Raw genomic sequence first — 23,723 nt, forward strand, 5'->3', positions numbered from 1 at the left:
ACCAGGAACTGGATTCCTCAGTACCTCTAGTATATTTTATTTTATTTTTTTATTTATTATTTTTTAAAAATTTATTAAAGCACACAAACAAGGGGGAGAGGCAGAGGGAGAGGGAGAAGCAGGCTCTCCAGTGAGCAAGGAGCCTGATGCAGGACTGGATCTCAGGACCCTGGGATCATGACCTGAGCCGAAGGCAGACGCTTAACCGACTGAACCACCCAGGCACCCCACTTCTAGTATATTTTAAAGATTTAAATAGTCTTCTGTTTTCCCATGCATGGCAAATAGATTCCTGTAAGCAAGGACTTTTTAGTGTTAGAACATAAATTAATACATTTTTTAAATGACCAGGGAGGCTGGCAAACTGCTTTTTGGCTTGTTCTTATTTCCAATGGGAAGACCCTTCGGGTTCTGAGCAGGAAAATAAATAAGAAAGGAAAATCTCTACCTCCTCCCGAAATCCCACCTCCAAATTCCTTAGCCTGGCCCTTGAGAATTTGATCCCAGAGCAACCAGGAGAGAGCTGGCATTTTATCAGTATGTCCCTTAACCTCTCTGGGGTTCAATTTCCTCATCCATAAAATGGGGATAAAAGGGTGGTGGTTGAGACGGAAGTGGTCAGAGCAGTGTGCAACACATAGTGAGCACTCAGGAAATGTGGGGAGTTATTAGTAATCTACGGCCATTGCCTGCCACTCTTAAAGAACGTTTCCTGCTCAGATTAAAAGGTCTTTAGTAAAAATATTTTTCCCACTCCTTGTGACTGGACTTCATCCGTTTGACAGTAATCACAGTGCCTGGCATTACTGGGTGGGGACTATGCACAGGACCCCATGCCCGAGGCCCCCGAGACATGGGTGCCCATTTCTGCAAGTCCTGCGGGGCCTCTGAAACACTGACCAGCTACTGTGATTTCACCTCACTTCTGAGCCCTGCTAGGATTTGAGACGTGGCCTTTGTGGGGCAGGCCCCTCATCTGAGGCTTAGTGCAGCCAGACCAAGCCTCGCCCTCAGGAGTGGTTATTGCTCAGAGCATCTCCTTGGGGGCGGGGACTCTGTCTGTGCCCCCATGCCCAGCGCCTGGCACACTAGAGATGCTTCATAAATATTTACTGAATGAATGAAAGAGTCATAATAGTGAAAAACAGCCTATTGAGAAGATCAAAATAGATCAAAATGGTTGCTTCAGGTGGCAGTAGAAGCCAGCCTTCTCTTTCCTCCTGTCCTTGGACTTTGGTTCTTTTAATGTTGCCTTTACATTATTTGAGATAAATCATTAGCTGGAAAACTTGAATCTTACCCATTAAATGCTTTCATTCTAATCTGTCCTTCCTATTGAATCCGATTCAGATAAAATTATGTGTTTTAGGAAGAGTCTCTGATAGTGGTAATCTTTCAAGCCGGTTGTGACTTCCATTCCTTTTTCTTCTCCCCAGCATGCAAGTGCAATGGGCATGCATCGCTCTGTAACACCAACACGGGCAAGTGCTTCTGCACCACCAAGGGCGTCAAGGGGGACGAGTGCCAGCTGTGAGTACCACACTCCTGGGACCCCTGCCACAGGCCACACCTGGATTTAGTGACTGGCAGCCAGGCCAGCTGGGTCTGTACCACTCAGGAGGCCAAGGGACTATGAAGCAGCTGGACCACAAGAGCCACCCCTTCCCTGTGCCCTTTTGTCTTGGGCTCTGGGTGGATCCCCGGGTTGATGAATTTGAAATTCTGCCTTTTCTATTTCAGACAGGTCTAATTCGGTCAGCCTCCACACTGAGGAGGTTCAGCAGCAATTACTTGGTGGCTCTTTAGGTCACATTTTTATGTTTGAATGACACTGACATTTCCTGCATTGCTGACTTGATCAGTCTTTTAACTTCAACCACTGTTCAATTTTTGTCACATCAGGAGATTGTACTCTTTCCCGAGAAAGAGCTGGAAGAGTTGGTATTCCAGGACAGCGTTTTCTTTAGCATTTTGGTTGTCCGATAGTGGAAATGATCCCCTGGCCTTTAACACTTCCCTCCTGTTCTAGCATTTTCCTTGGTGAAGTGTGTTAGACATCTTCCAGGAAAGAGTCTGAGGTTCCCATCCATGAGGATGCCAACAGCGTCAGACAGACATGGAGTTTTAGCCCTGGCTTTGCCTCCACGAAGCAGGGCACTCTTGAGACAAATCACTTTACTGAGCTGAGCCTCCGTTTCCCTATCCATCAATAGCAGGACTAGCAATAATTGTTTTTAGTGACCTGGTGAGTTGAAACGAGATTGTGCCCCGACAAACATATACTTGTCTGCCTCACTAGAAAACCTCATAAAACACATGCTCCGGGTTTACTCATTCTCTCAAGAAGAGACTTAAGAGAGAGAGTTTAGTAGTATCACAACATTGAGCTGAGACAAGCAGATACATCATTGGTAAACTTCATTGTTCTCAACACTGGTAGTAAAGTGATGTTCAAGGAAGGAATTGCTCTGTCTACATTTTACAGTTTACACCACTGGGCATGTTTACTGGTTTCATGATGCCTTGAAGAAATGTCTAATCAAAAATTAAGTTTAGCTTTTGGGCCTAGGTTCCTTTCAACAGAACAATATAATAGAGCAAAATTAATCACTCCTGCCCTCAGTTAGGCATGCGATAACGAAACGAGGTGTAGGTCCAGTGAAAGACTTTTTCTTCAAGAGATTTAGATACAAGCAAGCACTAAGAATCACCCTGGATCCAAGGACACAATATCATGTATTATTTATCTGGGAATAGTGCTTGACCCAGGCTTTCTCCACTTTCTTAATAGCTCTTCGCTGCTGGCCCTACCAGTATAAATGGCCTTGTGAAGTGGGAGACTGGGTTTTGCTGATGTTCACAGATGATATTTGTGCGGGAAAGTAATGATTCTTTTTTACTAGAACTTATTTTTTTCTCCAGACTGGTGAACCATGTTCAAGGAATTAAAAAAAAAAAAAAAAGTGATTCTTGGTGTTTAGCCTTTTCTTATTTTTAAAGAGCAGGATCAGTTTTATCCAGGGAGAATAGGAAGGAAGTGAGAAATGAATATTTGAAAAATGTTTTAACTTCACTTTTAGAGGAATATTTAGTCCACACAGAAGTGGAAATGTGTTTTTCATGAAAATAAGTAGGATCTAGATTTATTACATTTGGATTTGTCTCCTGCACTTTGGCAAATGTTTATCAGTTGGCGGGTGGTGTGAACTGCTGGGTGGGCAGTAGTCAACATGAACGCAGACTCTCCTCAGCCTACCTGATCTGAGTGACAGTGAAGAATGTGATTACGTTGACTCACACTTGTTTGTGATGTAGTTTTATATAAAAGGATCTGCTTGGTTTTAAGATGAATGTAGATTTTGTTTTAACTAGCAATAGAAAATAATCTTCAATTTTATCCCCCTAGATGCGAGGTAGAAAATCGATACCAGGGAAACCCTCTCAAAGGAACATGTTATTGTAAGTGTTTTTGCAATTCATATTTGTCTAGAAGCAAAGTAGTTCAGTAAAACTTTGTTATTTGCTTTAATATGGTTTGAGAACGGTAAGTGCTATTAAGAATATAGCAACCATTCATGGAAGTGTTTCCATTCTATTACACTTACTACATATAGGAACACCATTTTAAGCTGTGTTAATTACGGTTGTGGTTTATGTTACTATATCCATAGCAGATATCAGGGGAGAATACAGAGATACACCTCTGGCTTTCCTCATTTATGTTCTCTTGAAACTTAATTTCATTTGCCATTACCTGGTTGGGGTCAACATATTTCACATTTAGGATATAGGTCAGAAACAATTTTTTTTAAAAGATTTTATTTATTTAGAGAGAGCACAAGCAGGGGGAGGGGCAGAGGGAGAGAAAGAATCTCCCACAGACTCCATGCTGAGTGTGGAGCCAGATGTGGGACTCAGTCCCACCATCCTGAGATTACAACCTGAGCTGAAATCAAGAGTTGGTCGCTCAACCGACTGAGCCACCAGGTGCCCCCAGAAACAATTCTTTTTTTTTTTTTTTTTTAAGATTTATTTATTTATTTTAGAGAGAGAAAGAGAGATAGCCGGGGGGAGCAGAAGGAGAAGGAAAGAATCTCAAGCAGACTCCCCACTGACTGCTGAGCCCGAGGGAGGGTTCAGTCTCATGACGCTGAGATCATGAGTCAAAACCAAGAGTTGGACTCAGGTTTTGAGTCTGACTTAACCAACTGAGCCACCCAGGCACCAGGGGCCCCACCATATCAGTGAACTTTTTGTAATCTGGTACATTGTAACCTATCTATCTTGAAAAAATAAAGCCAATATCAAATACCAGGTTTTAGCAATGATATGGGAAACTAGAACCTTTATGCACAACCTTCATCCATCTTTGTGGGAATATAAAATGGTGTAGGCCTTTTGGCAAACCATTTGGCAGTTTCTTAAACAGTTAAAAATAAACTTATCAACAACTCTCCATTTCCCTCTTCCCCTAGCCCCTGGCAGTCACCATTCTGTTTTTTTGTTTCTATAATGTTGACTACTCTAGGCACCTTATATAAGTACAATCATATAGTACTGGTCTTTTGTGACTGGCTTATTTCATTTGGCATAGTGTCCTCAAGGTTGTTCCAGGTTGTAGTGTATGTCAGAATTTCCTTCTTTTTTAATATTCCACTTTATGTATACTGTTGATGGACCTTTGGGTTGCTTCCATCTTTTGGCTATTGTGAATAATCGCTATGATGTTTAGCTGCTATGAACATGGTGAACAAATATCTCTTCAAGATCCTGCTTTCAGTTCTTTGGGTATGTACTCCAAAGTAGAATTGCTGGATCATTTGGTAATTCTATTTTTAATTTTTTGAGAAACTACCATACTGTTTTCCACATTAGCTGCACCATTTCACATTCCTACTAGCAGTGCACAAGGTTTCTAGTTTCTCCACATCGCCACCAACACTTACCTTCTGTTTTTTTGATAGTAGCCATCCTACTGTGCATGAGATGGTATCTCATTGTGGTTTAACTGATTTGTATTTTCCTAATGATTAATGATGTTGAGCATCTTCTTGTGTGCTTACTGGCCATTTGTATATCTTCTTGGGGGAAATATCTATTCAATTCCTCTGTCCCATTTTTAAATCAGGTTGTTGAGTTGTACAATAGACTTTTTAGAATTAAATTATACCATCTTTGGGCAGCTCTTTCTGCCCACGGGTCCTGTCCCTGTTCTTAAATAAAATCACCTTTTTGTACAAAAAAAAAAAAAACTATACCATCTTTGTCCAGTAGGCTCTCTTTAAAGCTGTTTTCTTTTGCTACATCACCTTAGTCTTTGAATGCTTTCTTGCTTTCGTGAATAAGATAAGGCACATATTCCTTGCTCCAGACCTGGAATCAACCATTTTTCCATAGAGTCTTAGTTCCTTTTATATCCTTAATTTATAGCTTTGTATCCTTAAGCAAAACCTAGCATGTAATAGAGGTACAATTAATATTTGTAGGTGATTTAGGTTGGAGCCTAAAATCTCAACCAGGGTCATGATAATAAGGAGAATTTGATAGGTTATTCCAAGTAAAATGATATTGTCCACAGACTTGACTTCCTTTGAAAAGCCTCCCAGTCCCCAGGTATAAGTGAGCTAAAAGTGTTTCCTGCCTATTGAATATTTATAAGAAGATCAATCTGTATCTTTCGAGATCTATTCTGTTTGGTTTTGTTTTAATTTTTAAATACACATTTCTTTCTTTCCATAGATACTCTTCTCATTGATTATCAGTTCACCTTCAGCCTATCCCAGGAAGATGACCGCTATTACACAGCCATCAATTTTGTGGCTACGCCTGATGAAGTAAGATTTTAAAAGTTTTCTTGCTTGTTTTGAATTCATGTAGATCTTTTTCTTGATCTTTATGGGTAGAAGCATTAGCAGTGGTCTCCAAAGCGGAGTACACAGGACTGTGTTTAGAGGTGCTGGAAAGAAATGTTAAAAGCTACACTTTATCTCCTCTCCATCTCAAAGGCAAGAATGGTGTTGTTCAGATTTACCAGGATCTGACACCCAGACTGACACTGACTCCACACATACTTGGTTTGCCCATCAGCCCATCACAGCCCCTACAGAAAAGGAGAGGGGACTACAAGGGGACCTCCCCAGTCAGAGGGGCATATGACAGGGCCCAGATTTACTCTCTCAAAACAGACCAGAGGCTTAACAAGTACCTGCAAAGAAACTGCGGTTTGAAATTAATGCCACCAATACAAGGAAGGCTGCAGAGATGATACTTCTGTGCCTACAGGAAGTTGTTAGCCTTGTTAGGAGGTAACAACTGCGAAGGTGTAGTCAGGTCCAACAAGAAGTTAACCAGAAATAATTGGAATTATTAGGATGACTATTTGAAATGTGGATTTATACCTACTTTCATTAATGATGAATCCTAGCCTGACATAAGGTACAACCTGGTGGTAGAAGGGAGCCAACATAGCATGACATTTAAAAGTGAAGCATCTAGAACATGAAGACACACCTGTACAGTTTCTTCAATGAAATATAAAGTCATTCAATGGCCACTCCAGTACATAATGAAATTTTACTAAACTTGATGATACATTATTTAGGAACCTCCTTGAAGGTTTCTTATTTCTCATCAACATGCACTTAACATTACAAAGCCACTTAACATTACAAAATTCCTGTCACCATAAACATGACAAATAATACATGGAAAATAATATGACAGTGAGCCAGGTTGTGCTCCTTTGTTAACAAATGTTACTGTTAACAAGCTTTGCTAAATCTAAAATATAAATAAAGTAGTAGAAGAACAAAATCCAGAGTGCGGGATGTTTACAATTAAATGAAAGTAAGATTTGTTTTTTATATTCCATTTTAATGATAAAATTAAGAAGAAATGTACTAGAGAGTGAATTTAAGTAAAAATAATAGATGAACTTAAATGAAAATATTATGTGGACAGACTATATCATATCATTTGAATGGCTGTGTTGACTGGAATTAAAAAAAAAAATTAGGATAAGATTATAGCAAAAGTACCACACATGAAATTTATTTAATATCTTATTCATAAGCATTGGTTGAAGTACTCAGTCTTTCAGGATGTAATTGATGTTGTTAACTTTATTTTAAATAAACATAATAGACTCTTGGTAGTACTTCTTAATGTGGTGAGTGACCATGAAAATCTTTTGACTTCTCTGGAGTTCCCTGTTTATCTTACAACAGAGTATTTAATAGAGTTATCCAAGATGTATGTTCTGTCTCTTATAAAAGCACCAGGATATCAAGTTTATTGATCCTTTCTATGGAAAGAAATAATTGTCAGTAGTGTTCTTCCACCAAATATTAAAAAAAAATAAACACTTGAGCTGTCCCTGCAAGAGGAGGGTGAGGTTATATCAGTAAACAAGAAGGTAACTGACTGCTTTGGGAGAGAAACTCCTGGTTTGGAGATCACATTTTGAAAACGGCTATTTAGAAATGTTTCCACTGTTAAGATTTTGTGCTGTAAATACCATCAAAACAACCCCCTTAAAAATCTTACTGTTCTGACTTGTTTTCTGGCCTTTCAAGATAAAGAATTTCAGCAGGATTGGATCCATTCGTAAAATATAAAAATACAACATCTGATTCATTTGCACAAATAATTCTTTGACCACAAGAAAGAGATTTATTAGTCAAGTTTCAGTGAAAACTAAAAATCCGTATTATAGTTTCCCTGGTGTCACCAGCAGTGCTACGCTTCTACCTGTCGGCTCAACACATTTCCTGGAGAGGTCTTTCTCAGTCATTAAAACCAAGAATCAAAATAAACTACACTAGCTCTTCGAATTGTTGTATCTCCAAGTGGTAAATAAGATTTTCAAAGCTAGTAAAGAATATTCAATCATACTTCTCTTGAAATAAAATTTTTAGTGAGAGAAAAATGTTTTTTAAGTCCTGAATGAATACAGTCAAATTATTTTTTAAGTTAGTTCATTTCAGCTTTTTAAAAAAAATGTATTTTATTTATTTATTTGACAGAGAGAGAATGAGCATGAGATGGGGGAGGGCCGGAGGGAGAAGCAGACTCCCTGCTGAGCAGGGAGCCCATTTCCACTTTGGAGAACTTTATAGGATATGTAATCTATCAGCTCAGAAGTACATAGCTTTAATTTATAAATACACATAAATTGAGGTCTTGGTTCAGTGTTTACTTATCAGCATGGGCTCTCCAGACATTTGGAAACAGCTGCCCAGAGGATCCTTAGGAGGCTGACTCCCCTAACATGGGTCATAGGATTAAAGTTGTTGTGCTCTGGTCAGGGGCTTTTTAAAACGTACTTTCTCATGGAGTTAGGCATTTGATAAAGCATTAAATTACATACACATTTATGAGAGAGAAATGAAATTTACTTGGGTTATATTGCTTATATTGGTTAGAAATGTTACTGACTAAGTGTGAGTTTCTTTTAAGACATTGTAAAATATCTGTTTTGTAGTTAAGAAAATTGAGAGTGGTAAAATTTAATTGCTACTTTATTTTAAAATCTGGAAACTGTTGTAATTAATTTTCTAACTATTTGCACCGCTCTTCAGCAAAACAGGGATTTGGACATGTTCATCAATGCCTCCAAAAACTTCAACCTCAACATCACCTGGGCCGCCAGCTTCTCAGGTAAAGACATACCTAGAAGAAGACCTTCCAAGTGGAGTAGATTGGTAGTAGATTGAGAAATACGTGTAGTTGAGAGAGAGGGCTCTGGAGACAGACAGATGGGTTTGAAACCTACTTTTGCCACTTACGACCTGGGAGACCTTGAACAAGTGTCAAAACCCGTCTCTAGACCTTAGCGTTATTTGTCACAAAGAGAAGACAGCAATACTTACCTCCTAGAATTGTTGTGTCGATTGAATCAGGTCGTACAGGCATGCGCCTCCGGTCGTGTCAGGCTCAGTGCACGCTCACCCCCCCCAACCTTGCTGCCCATGACACTAGCTGCAGCCCTGCTCTGGCACTCCCACCGTCGGCCCCATCCAGGCCTCAGAAGTGAGAAATGGAAATATTTAGAATGAGATCTTGGTAGGTACAGGGAGGTGTAATTTGGGAATTGAATCGAGCTCTAAGAGCATAGTGTTTGCTCTCTTGTCTATCTTTCTACGATTCACTGAAGACCATCTGGGCAGAAGATGTACTGAGGAAGTGACAGGCGGGCCTGATGTAGCACTTACAAACGTAGCTCGACAGACCCGACAGACGTGGGTTTGAACTCTGCCCATTACCAACCGTGCTGAACTGTGCGGTTGGACAGATTAAACTTTCTGAGCCGGTTTGCTCGTGGATACAAGGGATGGTAGAAACACCTAGCCGTGCACAGCATAGTGAGACTGAAATGAGACAATAAACAAATAGTCCGTAGTGCTTGAAACCCAGCAGTTTCTCACTGGATGGTAACCGTGCTTCCTTATCGATTCTCTTCCAGTATTGATTTTTGGTCAAAACACAACCAGTTAGACTGAAACAAAATTAAGCATTACCTTTGCACATCTTATGTTTATCATCTTTTAAGATTGTGTGGAATTCAGAAAAGGTTCTGAAACTTGCAGTGAGGAGACACTTTTAAGAAAAAAGTCTGAATTGTCAGAACATTGGGAGAAGGGCAACATCTCTGAGCATGTGAATGCTTTTCAATGATTGTCTCAATGAGGACCCAGCAGTCTGGGCTCCAGTCACAGTATTTAATGCAGACATGCTAAAAATCTATTTTACGAATCTTTGTAGACACCAGAATTCCAGGCTGAGGGAGAAAATGGAATGTTGAAGGACTGTTTGGGAGTAGCATGAATTTATACCAGATTGGGGGGATTTAAATACAGTTGTAGCTGATAGCAGAAGGGACTGGGTGACTCCTTCCCTGCTGCTGTTGAGACATGAGGTCACTGCTAATTAGGAAGTGAGAGGTCGATCAGTGTCCCTGGTTTGGGGATCAGGAGCACTGACAAACAGGTCTAAAAGGGATATGCAAAGCAGCTGGAAGTGCTACGTGCAGAATGAAAGTCCTTGCTTGTTAGTAGGATTCTACTGGTATCTGTATTTTCACAGCTAGGTGTCGGCTGTTTAAGTGGAGAGGAGCCGCAGAGACTCCTGGCAGAACTATTCTGGTTAAGGGCACAGCCTTGTGTATCATCAGCCTTCCCACTGCAAATCTCAGCTCTGCTTCTTGCTGGCTGTGTGACCTGAACCAAGTTACTTAATTTCTCCAAACCTCAGTTTCCTGATCTGTAAATGAGAATAGTAAGAATTGTTGTTAGAATTAAATGAGCTTGTGCTCTTACAGGCTTTTCCTGGAACGTAGTAAGTGTTCAGTAAATGCTAACTGTTGTCATTATTAATGAAGGCAGATTCTGTCCCCCCAAAAAAGACCCTTGTATTTCATTCTTTTCTTCCTGACAGCTGGAACCCAGGCTGGAGAAGAGATGCCTGTTGTTTCAAAAACCAACATTAAGGAGTACAAAGATAGCTTCTCTAATGAGAAGTTTGATTTTCGCAACCACCCAAATATCACTTTCTTCGTTTATGTCAGTAATTTTACCTGGCCCATCAAAATTCAGGTAAGAAGTACTTTTTGGTCTCAACCTGCAGACATAGCGAAATCTTTTCAGTGGAGACTAACTCCACTAATTTGGACCTTGAGGTAAATGAGGTGTACGATACTGCTCGGCCTTCGTGGTATCTATGGCAAAGGAGTGCTGAGCCCATGACCACCATAAAGAAGGCTGTGGTAGGGGTGGCTTAAATCACTTAAAGAGAATTATAAGCCCTTTTGAAAGCAAGTTGGCGTGTAACAAGTTTGGCAGTTGCAGCTGGATTCATTTCTTCACTGAGCACTTCCCATGTAAAAGCCTGTAGAGCTTCAGTTCTGGAATGAGTCAGGTGGGTATACATGAACCACACTGATGAGAGCCCGAGTGTGGAAAGTGTCACATGGCAAGATGCTGCAGCTGCTGTCAGAGTGTAAAGATAGGATGCAGTGGAGTGAGCAGCCGCGTAAGGTTGCATGCGCGAGCACGGGCTCTGTGTGAGTCCTGGCCTCTCCTACACAGATCACGTAGCCTCTCCACATCACAGAGTTTTGTGTATGTGACCTGAAGGCAGGTCACCTGCTGCTGCCGCCGATGTTATCAACTTCCACCCTTTTCTCATTTCACAGGGGATCCATGGACTCCCTCTTATCTAAGACCCATGGCCTCATTTCTGCTCTTTGTCATCTGCCACTGTGTCCTCCAGGCCTTGCCTGAGTACTTTTCAATTTTAACTTCTCTGTTTTGGGTGAATGTGGAATCCAGGGCAGGGTGGACCTTCAGGGACTGGTGCAGCGTTAGCCATAGAAACATGGTCACGGGCCTGGTCTGAGGCCATTTGCTGACTCTCAGAAGCAAGTCGTCACTGATCAGTTGGGGGGGGCTTGAAACCGAGTCCTGGTGATTGTGTGTTCATGTCTTGGGACTGTGACTAAAGAAGAATCTTTCCAGAAGAATCTTTTCATTCCTGGAATGTGGGGATAGGCTCTGTGTTGTTTTTTTCTCACCAACTGCTTCCCTTTCTCTGTCTAGCTGGTCCACCCATGTGTTCATCCTCTAGTCTGCTCTTCCCTTTGATCTTACACACATTCTGCTTCCCTCCTCAGCCAGCCTTCTCTAGTGTTGGCTCCCTGTTTGTGCTTCCTCTTACCCACTCATCCAACAGCCTTCCGTGGTGCCTCCTTCCCTCACCACGTCCTGAAACTGTTGTGTCTTAGCGGATGCCAGTCACCAAATTCTCCACTCTCCTCTCCTTCTCAGAGTGATTGGAGTCGCTGTTTTTCTTGCTTTCCTGGTCCTTTCTTTCCCTGATTCTCTGGCCAGGCTCTTTAGGGAATCTCCTTCCTTAAACATTGAGGTTGTCTAGGAATCAGGCATTGGTTCTCTTTTGTCTTCATCCCACACAGTTTCCCTGGGTAATTCCATCCCGCTTAAAGGACTTACGGTGCTCTTTCTTTTTTTTTTTAAAGATTTTATTTATTTATTTGACAGAGAGAGAGACAGCGAGAGAGGGAACACAAGCAGAGGGAGTGGGAGAGGGAGAAGCAGGCTTCCCGCCGAGCAGGGAGCCCGATGTGGGGCTCGATCCCAGGACTCTGGGATCATGACCTGAGCCGAAGGCAGACGCTTAACGACTGAGCCACCCAGGCGCCCCCGGTGCTCTTTCTGTACGGGTGGTTCTCAGTTCTGTCTCCAGCCCAGCTTCTCCTTGCGCTCCAGACCAGTATTCTCGGTCGCTGCTTAGACATCTCTAACTGGACAATCACAAGCTCCTGCTGTCGGCACGTAGTCGTTCTTGTGACCTTAGCCCCAAACCCCATGCTTCCTTTCTCTGAATGCCACCACCATTCATCTAGTTTTCTTTTGCTGTCCTTGTTGCATTTTTGTATCAAGGTTAAACTAACCTTTAATAATTATAAATTGAGGAGATTTCTTCTCATTTCTGGAAGAGATTATATGAGATTAGAATTATGTGAAACTTGAATACTTACTTAATAGATCTCCCTTGTAAAAGCATCAGTATTTTTTATTTGTGGAAGTTTTTTTTAACTGTTGATTCAACTTCTTTAAAAGTTGTAGGATATTTTGGGTTTTCTCTTTCTGTTTCAGTCATTTAGGATAATTTTTTCTAGGCATTAATTTATTTCATTTTTTCAAATGTATTGACACAAAGGTATTCACACTATTCTTTAATCTTTGCAGCATCTGTGCTTAAGTACTGAATCATATACTTAAAAATGCTTAAAACAGTAAATTTTATCTTAAATATTTTTGACCCAATTATAAAAATCTTTATTTTTTTTTAAGATTTTATTTATTTATTTGTCAGAGAGAGAGCACAAGCAGGGGGAGAGGCAGAGGCAGAGGGAGAAGCAGGCTCCCTTGAGCAAGGAGCCTGATGCGGGACTCGATCCCAGGACCCCGGGATCATGACCTGAGCCGAAGGCAGACGCTTAACTGACTGAGCCACCCAGGCATCCCCAATTATAAAAAATTTTAAATAACACAGCAAGATTTTTTTTTGAAGATATAAACAAGCTTATTCTAAAATTTATACAAAAAGGCAGAGCTTCTAAAATGGCTGTAACAGGTGTGGAAAAGAGGAATAATGTGGGAGGAATCACTGTACACAATGTTAAGGCTTACTGTTTAGCTACAGTAATCAGGACTTTGTGGTTATTGGTGGAGGGATAGACACAGATCAAGGAATAGAATAAAGAACCCTGGAACAGAACCACATAAATGTGTCCAACTGATTTTTGACAAAGGAACAAAGACAATTCAGTGGAAGAAGGATAGCCTTTCAAATAAGTGGTGCTGGAACAATTGGACAACCATCGACAGATAAATGAACTTCGGCCTAATCATCACATCTTACACAAAATCAACTTATTAGGGATCACAGCCTTTTCCTTTTAAAGTGAAATAGCTATTTATTCAGCCTCTTGTCATGCCAAAATGTTTTGTGTATATACCACTATAATGCACGCCCTCTGTAACAGGCAAAATTGTACATCAAATTATATTTCATGTTACCTGATTATATAAAAATATAAAGTAAAAATGATTTATCAGTTCTGTTTAACATTACTAGTAAACAATTCAGCAGGAGCTACGAGATACAAATTTTTAGTAAAATATGACACAGGAAGAGCATAATGTAATTCTCACTTGTCATACTTTGTTATGAATATACAAAGACAACTTTTTAAAATATTGTGTTTACTAAGATTCTGGCAGTAGCTTTTTGTAACAAGACATAGCATACCAGACCTGCCACTCAACTTGTTTATGGTAAGTCTCAGCTTCAGTATGAAGCTGTTTAAAAAAAAAAAATCAAAAGCCTGTTTTTTTAAATGATTTTATTTATTTATTTGAGAGAGAGAGCGAGAGAGAGTGCAAGTGCACAAGCAGGGAGGAGGGGTAGAGGGAGAAGCAGACTCCCCGCTGAGCGGGGAGCCTCATGCGGGACTCAGTCCCAGGACCCTGGGATCGTGACCTGAGCTGAAGGCAGACGCTTAATGACTGAGCCACCCAGGCACCCCAAAAGCCTTGTGGGGTTTTTTGTTTGTTTGTTTGTTTGTTTTACATGCTAGGTATCTTGGCAAGTATGCCATTAAATACAGCAAGGAATAAGGAGTTAATAAAAGCTAAACATTACAACCTAAACCAAATTCCAAACAAGAGTAACTATCACTGGTTACATAAAATATTCCTGACTAGTTAAAACCTAACACTATAAAACATGCATTTTAGAATTTTTGGCAATCAATTTCAAAAAGTACCAGTATCTATTTGAAATGATTCCCTTCCAAAGTCAAAGTGTAGTCAAAATTAATTCAAACGTTATAACACTTCCTAATGCTAAAAAACATTCAGCATTACTGAAGTGGAGGTAAATTCCAGAGCCTTTGGGGCTCTGTCATTCTGCAAAGGCCTATTTCTCTGGTTCACTTAAAGTAGCAAACGACAGAGTCCAAGGATGTCCGATGGCAAGAGTGCTGTACCCAGCTCTGCCCTCCCCATGAAGCATGGCTACTGTGTTTGCAGAAGTAGGATGTGTGAGGATAAAAAGCATGCTCTTCTGCTAGCTGAAGAGTTAGTAGCCCCCCCGCAAAAGCTCCTTCCCCAGGTAAATAAAAGTATAGAAGGGGAAAAATTAAAATACATTTATCTATAGAGTAAGGATTTTGAAATATCAATGTGATCCCTATTTCAAAAATGTTATCTAAGACTCTACTTTCAGGGATCATTTCTATAGTTTGTTACAAAAATGTTCTCTAGAGTCACCTGATCATTTCTGATTATACCTTAATGATGTATCCAGATTCAACTTCTGTTAATTTATCATGAGATACTTCTAGTCAGCAATGTTAACTTTATCCCCAAATATCTTTTTTTTTTTTTAAAGATTTTATTTATTCATTTGAGACACAGAGATACAGAGAAAGAGAGAGCATGAGCAGGGGAAGAGGCAGACAAAGAGGGAGAAGCAGGCTCCCCGCTGAGCCAGGAGCCCAATGTGGGGCTCGATCCCAGGACCCTGGAATCATGACCTGAGCTGAAGGCAGACACTTAACCATCTGAGCCACCCGGGCGCCCCTATCCCCAAATATCTTAACCACTAGCACAACTGCAGTGTAATATCTCCCGGAGTTGTTAAGCACTGGAAGGGAAAAAAATAGATGTTCAAGCAGCAGGCAACAATTATGGCCCTTTCACACAGTGGCATCCACGTGGCTACTGAATAGTCCAGGACTAATTCTAAAAACAGGAACATTCATGCATTTTAGTAATTATGTCCTAATTCTTACAGTTGAAATTTCCTTAGACATTGCACTTTCTTTATAAAGGAATCCTGATTTTTCTTGTTATGACCAGTCAGGACTTGAACTTGCAGCCATCTTTTTCTCCTTATCCTGTTTTTTATGCTGCTTTTTCTTTTTTGCTTTTTCTTACTGTTACTTTTTCTTTTTTTTTTTTTAAGATTTTATTTATTTGCGAGAGAGAGAATGAGAGACAAGAGAGCATGAGAGGGAGGAGGGTCAGAGGGAGAAGCAGACTCCCTGCTGAGCAGGGAGCCCGATGTGGGACTCAATCCCGGGACTCCAGGATCATGACCTGAGCCAAAGGCAGTCACTTAACCAACTGAGCCACCCAGGCGCCCTTACTGTTACTTTTTCTCATTCTTCACTGCTTTTCTTCTTTTTTGCCCATACCACCTCAATATAATCTGATTCTGATAAGGACTCCGGTGATAAAGGTTTATCTTCAGGATACATCTTTTTTTTTTAACTGAGTCCTTTCATGTCCTTTTCTTTCTCAGTTGCATCCTTTGACTTCTTTTTTTTTTTTTTTAACACTTTTTAAGATTTTTTTTCATCCACACAATGTTTTTCTTTTTATTCAACTATAAGCAAACAGCAGAATTAACACAATAATTCGCAACTCCAGATCGGCTTTTCTATAGACAAGACTTCCACAGACACAGACTTAGGGATTTCTGACAATGGCCTCATGCAGCCCTGCAGCTCATCTAGATGGCTGTGTCTTTTTTTTTTTTTTTAAGATTTTATTTATTTATTTGACAGAGAGAGAGATAGCGAGAGCAGGAACACAAGCCAGGGGGAGTGGGAGAGGGAGAAGCAGGCTTCCCGCGGAGCAGGGAGCCCGATGTGGGACTCGATCCCAGGACCCTGGGATCGTGACCTGAGCTGAAGGCAGACGCTTAATGACTGAGCCACCCAGGTGCCCTAGATGGCTGTGTCTTAATTACAAAGCCACTTTCCCTGTTGCTCTTCCCAGTACTGCTCTTCAGAGGAGCTAGAACAAGACACCGATCCCTAGTAATATAGTCCGAGATGTACCACGTTGGGGGTTAGTGCACACGCCAGCCTCTGGCTGTCTTGGTGAGAGACACAGCCGTGAAAACACGACCCAGAGGTGCCCTCATGCACAATTCCAGACTCAGGCTCACAAAGCAGAGGCAATGAATCTTTTTTTTTTTTTTTTAAACCTCCCTTAAAGATTCTTTGACGCTCTGCTCTATTACTATAGACCTGGTCTTTTTACCTGAATTTTTATTTCTTTAAATTCTGGTTTGCTATTCTTATATTAAGAATTGATGACCCCAGGCGCCTGAGTGGCTCAGTTGGTTAAGTGACTGCCTTCGGCTCAGGTCATGATCCTGGAGTCCTGGGATCGAGTCCCACATCAGGCTCCCTGCTCGGCGGGGAGTCTGCTTCTCCCTCTGACCCTCCCCCTCCATGCTCTCTCTCTCTCATTCTCTCTCTCTCTCTCTCAAATAAATAAATAAAATATTAAAAAAAAAAAAAGAATTGATGACCCCAACACAGTACCAAAATATCCCCCAAAATAGCGTTCAAATGTGATCAAAACATAAACGGGGGCGTGACCCTCTAGAATTATAAAGGACCGGCAGAAGGAAAAGTCACTCTAAACCATTATCTGATTGCTCAGGCCTCACCTGAGAAATCTACATGCATCACTGAACTGGAGAACACTGGTTGAGACTTCCAGGACGGTTTCTGTCTCCTAGCATTCCCCTACTTCCCAGACAGCTGCTCATAGAGTTTGGGCACATAGTCATCCCATTCCGCCTGGTAACACGTACCAGCCACCGGTGGCCCAAGCTCGTACTTCTTGTGGAAAGATGCCACTTTGCATTTGCCCCAGGGGTCTCCAGATCGGTTGCTGAAGATGGGCTCGTCACACTTCAGTGGCCCATTCTGTTCATAAACCAGCCAGACATAGTGGTGAAGGCCTGTGTCAGATCTATCTGGAGGCCCAGAGCTGACATAATTGGAGAGGACTCTGCCACTGCTGATGTCGTTGCCCTTCATGTTGACCACCAGAAAATGGTGCCATTCCCTGTATTTGGGGTCCTTCCTGCTGAGAGCATCCAGATCTGTCAGGACCAAGGTGTAGAGTTTACCTGGAACAAGGCCATCCCACACAATACTGGCAGGCCGGTTCTTAATTTGGGTGGGTGTCAGCACTTTGACCAGCTTGTCGACCTCTGTCCTGATGTATTTGACCTGCAGCGCGTGCTGCAGCCGCTCGTCCACTTCCTGCAGGCTCAAAGGCCCGGACCACTTGCTGAGGTCCACTGGCATTGTGGAGCCGAGCTGGGCAGACAACGGGGAAGAGTCTCTGCAGCCTGGGAACAGTCCTGCAGCACTGACCCCCAGCAGTCTGCAAACTGGCCACAGTTTTGAAGATTTTATTTATTTATTTTATATCATGGAGTAACACTCAGCAATAAGAAGAAACAAACTATTGATACAACAATTTGGATGAATCCCAAGAAAATTTTGCTGAGTTGGGGGCAGGGATCTTAGAAATTTACATACTGTATGATTCCATTTCTATAACATTTAAAAGTTAAAATTTTTGACCAAAAATACAGATATATCTACTGAAGTTTCAACTTTTTCTGATTTTTCCTGATTGACCTCAAGAACCTCTTTTAAAAGCAGTCATCTGGGGGCGACTCAGTGGCTAAGTCGGTTAAGTGTCTCTTAATCTCGGTTCAGGTATTGATGTCAGGGTGATGAGTTCAGGCCCTGTGTTTAAAAATAAACAAATAAATACATTCACCTGATTGGGTCAGGCTCACCCACACTCAAGGGGAGGGATTATAGAGTGTACACAACACCAAGGTAAAGGGAGTATTAGGTGCCAACCAGGGATTTAGGTTGTTTGACCCCATAAAGGTTGAACTCTAGGCTCCAGTCAGACAATTTCAATTTGGTAACATCTAACACTATCCAATTTTATAAAATACTTGATTTGAGGTCTAGTAAATATTATTTCTTGGCTTGTTTTAAGTTGAGATTATTTTCATACTGACATACCTTATTATTTCTGAATCTGATTGAACTTCAGACTTTGTTGTGTATAGCTGAAAAATGATTAACATTTTTAAGATTCTTAGTGAAAATCTTAACTTATACTGCTGACATTTTTCCCATTTGAAAAGAGGGCTCTGTGCCTATAAACAGGCTCTTATGCTGGAGATAGTCGTGCTGTTGCCAATGCTGAGTTCTAGTTTTTTTCCTCCCAATACTCTGTTGCTCCACCCTCTGAAAGCCACTGAAATGGTTTTAGAGCATTTCCTTCTAGAGGGATCTCTTCCCCACACTTACTTTTTTAAAGTACTAATTTTAAGTTTAAGAGTCAAAGAGACATTGATTTGCTGCTTGATTTTCGGGGGCTCTTTACCTGGGCTAGATCACTTACTTGAATAAGATCCACTTAAGAAAGCTGTATTCAGGAGCACTTTCGAAAATAAACTATGGCATGCTCACCACTTAGCTTGCCAAGCTCTCCTTGAACAAGCAGGTAAGTTCTGTTTGAACTGTGTCTTTTTGCTCTTTGTACAACTAACTGTAGTATTTGCAAGCAGCGTGACTGGATCTGTGACATTGTGTGTTCTCGGTGTCTTCACACGACACCGGATCTCTGTACTTGGGACCGTATGTGGGGGTGTGCGTGTGGAGGGCTGAGCTTGCGTCTTCCTGGGCACATGAAGTGGTGTGCTCAACAGAGGGGGCTTTGCCTTTCTGTACTGCTCTTAATCTCAGAGCCTGAGCTTTCCTAGATGTAGTTCGCTCTTAAACACACCCATGCACACTTAGAGACTATCCAGATTCAGTATAAATGTAGAGACTCATTGAAGGGAGAGAATAGAGTGCAGCGTAGGCCATTTGGTTAAATTTTAGTATGGCTTTCAGTGCAGGCAAAAGCCTTTTTGTCTCTGACTCTCATTTTTTAAAGCAAAATAACTGAGGAAATCTAGTTCTCTACTCAGAATTCATGTAAACCTTGGTGCTTTAAAAATGGTAACGTTAAACTCAAGTTCCTTCACTCTGAACCAATCCCAGGATTCTTTTCCATAATTAGGAACAGATCAAAACCTATAACTGCTAACTGAGGGAATTTGAAACCCAACTGTAAAAATCTTTGTAGATGCAGTTTAAAATAAAAAAAAAAAACCACCCAGATTGAGAAGGCCTTGTGTGCAGGAGGGTTAATGGGTGTGCTGGGGCCGGTTGTGTCTGTTTTCTGGGGAGTTGCTCCTGTGGGTGAGTGCCCCTCCCTCAGCCTTTGCTTTCTTTTTTTTTTTTTTTTTAAAGATTTTATTTATTTATTTGAGAGAGAGAGAATGAGAGAGAACACATGAGAGGGGATAGGGTCAGAGGGCAAAGCAGACTCCCCACCGAGCAGGGAGCCCGATGCGGGACTCGATCCAGGGACTCCAGGATCATGACCTGAGCCGAAGGCAGTCACTTAACCAACTGAGCCACCCAGGCGCCCAGCCTTTGCTTTCTGAAAGCGATCCTGAGTGTCCTTGCCAGTGAGCAAGGACTCAGCTGGCATAGCCATGCCCATGGTTTGGGAGGGTAGGTATTCAAGATAGAGAATGGACAGGCAGACGTTTTGTGTGAGGTGGGGAGGTGGGCGGTGAAGCTGGGGTTTTGGCTTGTTACTGGCTCTGCAACAGAGGTTGTTATTGTGATGTGGAACTAATATTAAAGCCCTCTCCACGCTGGGTGTTTCATCTGCTGGTTTATGTAAGAGGCTAGTGTTCACAAGCGAAGGCAACACAGAATTTGTATTGAGAACTGAGCATTCATTTAGACTTTAGAGTTATGTTATGGGTGCTAACAGGATTGCTGTCCTAAGCAAAGGATGTATGAAACTTTTATTGACTCATATACTTGTTTTGGTAGCCGTGTTATTGAGATATAATTCACATACCATACAATTCACCCATTTAAAGCACACAATTTAGTAGTTTTTAGTATATTCACAGAGTCATATAGCCGTGACCACAATCAATTTTAGAGTATTTTCATCACCCCAAAAAGAAATCCTGTACTCATTAGCAGTCACTGCCCGTTCCTTCTTCTCCCTAGACCCTGGCAACCACCAGTTTACTTTCTATCACTATAGATTTGCTTATTTTGGCATTTCATATTAATTGTATTACATAACATATGGTCCTTTGTGACTGACTTCTTTCACTTAGCGTAATGTTTTCAAGATTCATCCATATTTAGTATGTTTGAGTTCTTAACTCCTCTTAAGGATCGAATGATATTTTATTGTCTGGATATGCCACATTTTGTTTATCCATTCATCTGTTGATGGATACTTGGGTTGTTTTCACTCTTTGGCTATTACGAATAATGTCAGGTACACTTTTAATGTTTATATTTCTTGTATAATAATGGTGATGATGTATGTACATACCTCCTGGTGTTAGGTATCTGTGCCGTAAGAATTTTAAAGAATTATAAAGCTATGAAATACATTTAGAAATGAACTACTCAAAGTATAAATCTTTCTTTATTTCAAAGTGGCATTTAAGGTTCTTGTACTACCTTGTGGTTTTCATTAGGATCATTATTTATTACTCCTTCTTCTTGAAAGCCTCTTCTCTTCCCCTTTTCACCCATGGCTTTGGCTGTTTCTTCTTAGTTCTTCAGTATCATTGCTCCCTTGAATTTCCTCTGGACCCTTTCTCCCTGGACAGTCTCATCCACACCATCGGTGAATACCACCTATGGCTGGGAAGTAAATCTCCATCTCTAGCAGATCTCTCTCCCAGGAGGCTTCCTTTAACATCTTCCTTTAACATCTGCTCACTCAGCCAACTTTGTGGCCCAAAGCAGCAGCCTTGAATGGACAGGAGGAGCTGTGCGATGCTGGGTGGCAGGCTGTGCCCCCGTGCTCCTGGGAGCCCTGGGAGGAGAGGGGAGTGTCCCGTGCCGCCTGAGTCTGAGGATGGGCAGTACCAGAGCTGAGTCTCAGGAGCGTGAGGTGGGGGAGTAGGGGTATTTGGGGTGGGGAAAGGGCATACCCAATCACCTTCAAGAACTACCGGGAGTTTCACAGACGTGAAGTGGCAGCGCTATGAGCAAGGTGCTGGAGAACTAAGCGAAAGCTGTCGGGAAGAGACTGGAGGTTTCGGCTGAGGGCTTAGAACTATAGCCTGAAAACCACTGGGAGTCGTTGAAATGTTGTAAGCCAAGAAGCGACCGAAGATCGGTGTTTTCAGAAAAGACCCCTCTGGCAGCAGTTGGGAGGATGGATTGGAAGGAGCTGGACCTGAGTTGGGGAGTCCAGGTAGAATTCTTGTTTAGAAACCCAGGGGAGGGGTCCATCAGGTGACCCTCAGGTGTATCCCATAGCAACTTTCTTTTCTCATCTGTGCCTCCACAGCTCTAGGCTCATCTGGCTTTTCACTCTACAGAGATTTTCCTTAAGGGCAAGGACAATGTCTTGCATTTCTGTGTCCTCAGTGTCACAGCATAGTGTTGATCAGTGGTAGACATGTCACAGATGTGTACTAGACGGATGTGTAGTTGTAGGTACGGGAGCTTTTGGGTTGGTATCAGAACTTTGTTCTTTTTTTGTTGCAACTTTTGCACCTTTTCTAAAAGGTACTGACAGCTTTTTCTGATATTATCAGAATGATTGCCGACCGGGGCTAAGGTGCTAGCTGGGGTTGGAGACCAAGAATTTGTCATCCCAGTCTGCACAGTCTGGTGTTAGGGGATTGAATTGTTCTAGCATGTTGTCAGAAGAGTTGAGAGGTAGAAGAAAAGAAAGGGATGAGGACACAAACATCCTAATTTTACAAAGAGGGTAGTTAAGAGGTACTATATATATTGAAATATTTAAGAATGAAATGATAGGAGACCTGGGATTTGCTTCAAAATAATACGATTTTGGGGAAAGTGGGTAGCGTATGCATGAAACAAGACTGGCCTTGAGCTGGTAATTACTACACGTGGGTGATGAGCACATTGGGTTCATAATATTCTCTCTACTTTTTAAGAAGTTTTAAATTCTGTAATAAAAAATTAGAAAAAAAGATAATACAGGTGATAGAAAAAAGATAATAAAGGTCCACCTTATTATTTAACCTCCTGAAGGTAGCCTCAGCTGGGCCTGCAGCCTAAGCTAGCTGAGACCTTAGCACATCTAGGCCATCTGGGATGTATCTTGGAACTGACCTTCTCTTTTTACTTTGCAGGAAGTGCACAGCATTTTACTAAGGTTTTACCAGTTATTGACTGCTGTTGGGCAGTCTCTAGAACACTCAGGAGTCAGGGACAAAACCCTGTCTAACACGCCTCACCCTGGTGAAATGGCGAAGGGAGCTTCCCTGGGAGCCACTGACTTCACCTCCAAGCAGGGGTGCATTAGAGGCCTGAGGGCTCCTCCCCGCGGGCTGTGAGGCCTGGGACGCTGCCTTGCAGCGGGCCACACTGCATTATCTCCTGCGCCTACAGCTGCCTATGGGTAACAGGCACATCCTTTCCCTGTGTCCAAGGGTGTTCTGTCCATTCCCGTCTCTGTTAGCATCCTTCCAGCACCATCACCCTCATAATAATGACACCAAAACCGACAGAGGCACTAAAAACAATGATGTAACTAGACTGGAAAGGGCAAGTGGGGATGGTGGCCTCAGTCACCTTCCATTATAGTAGGAAGTCAGTAAGTGATGCCCAAAATGGTTAAGTCAAGAAATAGCAAATTTTTTAAAAAACTTATTAGTGATTAAAAGGTAACCCCTGAAGAACTGAAAAGAAACCTAAATAAAGGTGGGGGCCAAAGAGAGAAACCTTAAGGAGAGGACGTAGGGAGCAGGAACCATTGCTTTGCATGATTAGCTATTTGGCCCTTGTAGGTATTTCAACCAAGTATATGTAGTTCTTAATGATTTTTAAATTATTAATGATCATGATAAGGTGGAATAGGAGTTCTAGAGAGTGGTGGAAGCAATGGCTGGAAGGATACGTAGGGAAGTGAGTACAGAGCAGTATTGAGCTGGGAGGTTAGGCGTGCACAGATGGTGAGTGTTAGCTTGCACGTCAGGAATGAGTGGTTCAGTGGAATTAACTCTGACCAGAGCCTGGGTATACAGTTTCTGTGCCAGCATAAACCAGCATTAGGTGGGTAGTGTGTGAGGCCAGTTGATGGGCACCGGGATCAAGTCCAGGGCCCGTGGTCTCAGCAGAGTTCCATATAGAACTTTGGTTTGTTTTTGTTTTGTTTTAAAGAAAATTATTTTGGTTTGTTTTTTGTTTGTTTTAGTGTTCCTTTATTCTTTATTCTTTTTTGAAA

The 23,723-nt window shown here is 41.7% G+C and overlaps 1 protein-coding gene and 1 pseudogene across 6 annotated transcripts in view; one reads left to right on the plus strand and one right to left on the minus strand.

The window, feature by feature from the left end:
* Positions 1–23,723, plus strand: part of ATRN (attractin) — a 147,291-nt gene that overhangs the window by 84,239 nt on the left and 39,329 nt on the right. For all 6 annotated transcript variants that reach the window (XR_014149144.1, XM_081833132.1, XM_081833128.1 and 3 more), the window contains exons 20-24: positions 1,437–1,530; positions 3,407–3,459; positions 5,740–5,834; positions 8,580–8,658; positions 10,435–10,592. Coding sequence is in view for 5 of the 6 variants with exons in the window: in XM_081833132.1 (XP_081689258.1) it covers positions 1,437–1,530; positions 3,407–3,459; positions 5,740–5,834; positions 8,580–8,658; positions 10,435–10,592 (479 nt within the window). In the remaining variant the exon portion in view is untranslated. The remainder of the gene's footprint in view (positions 1–1,436; positions 1,531–3,406; positions 3,460–5,739; positions 5,835–8,579; positions 8,659–10,434; positions 10,593–23,723) is intronic.
* LOC102726483 (phosphatidylethanolamine-binding protein 1 pseudogene) lies at positions 17,070–17,773 on the minus strand (annotated as a pseudogene).

Source organism: Leptonychotes weddellii, chromosome 10, assembly GCF_054177405.1.
Source record: "Leptonychotes weddellii isolate Sample4059 chromosome 10, ASM5417740v2, whole genome shotgun sequence".
Lineage (NCBI taxonomy): Eukaryota > Metazoa > Chordata > Mammalia > Carnivora > Phocidae > Leptonychotes > Leptonychotes weddellii.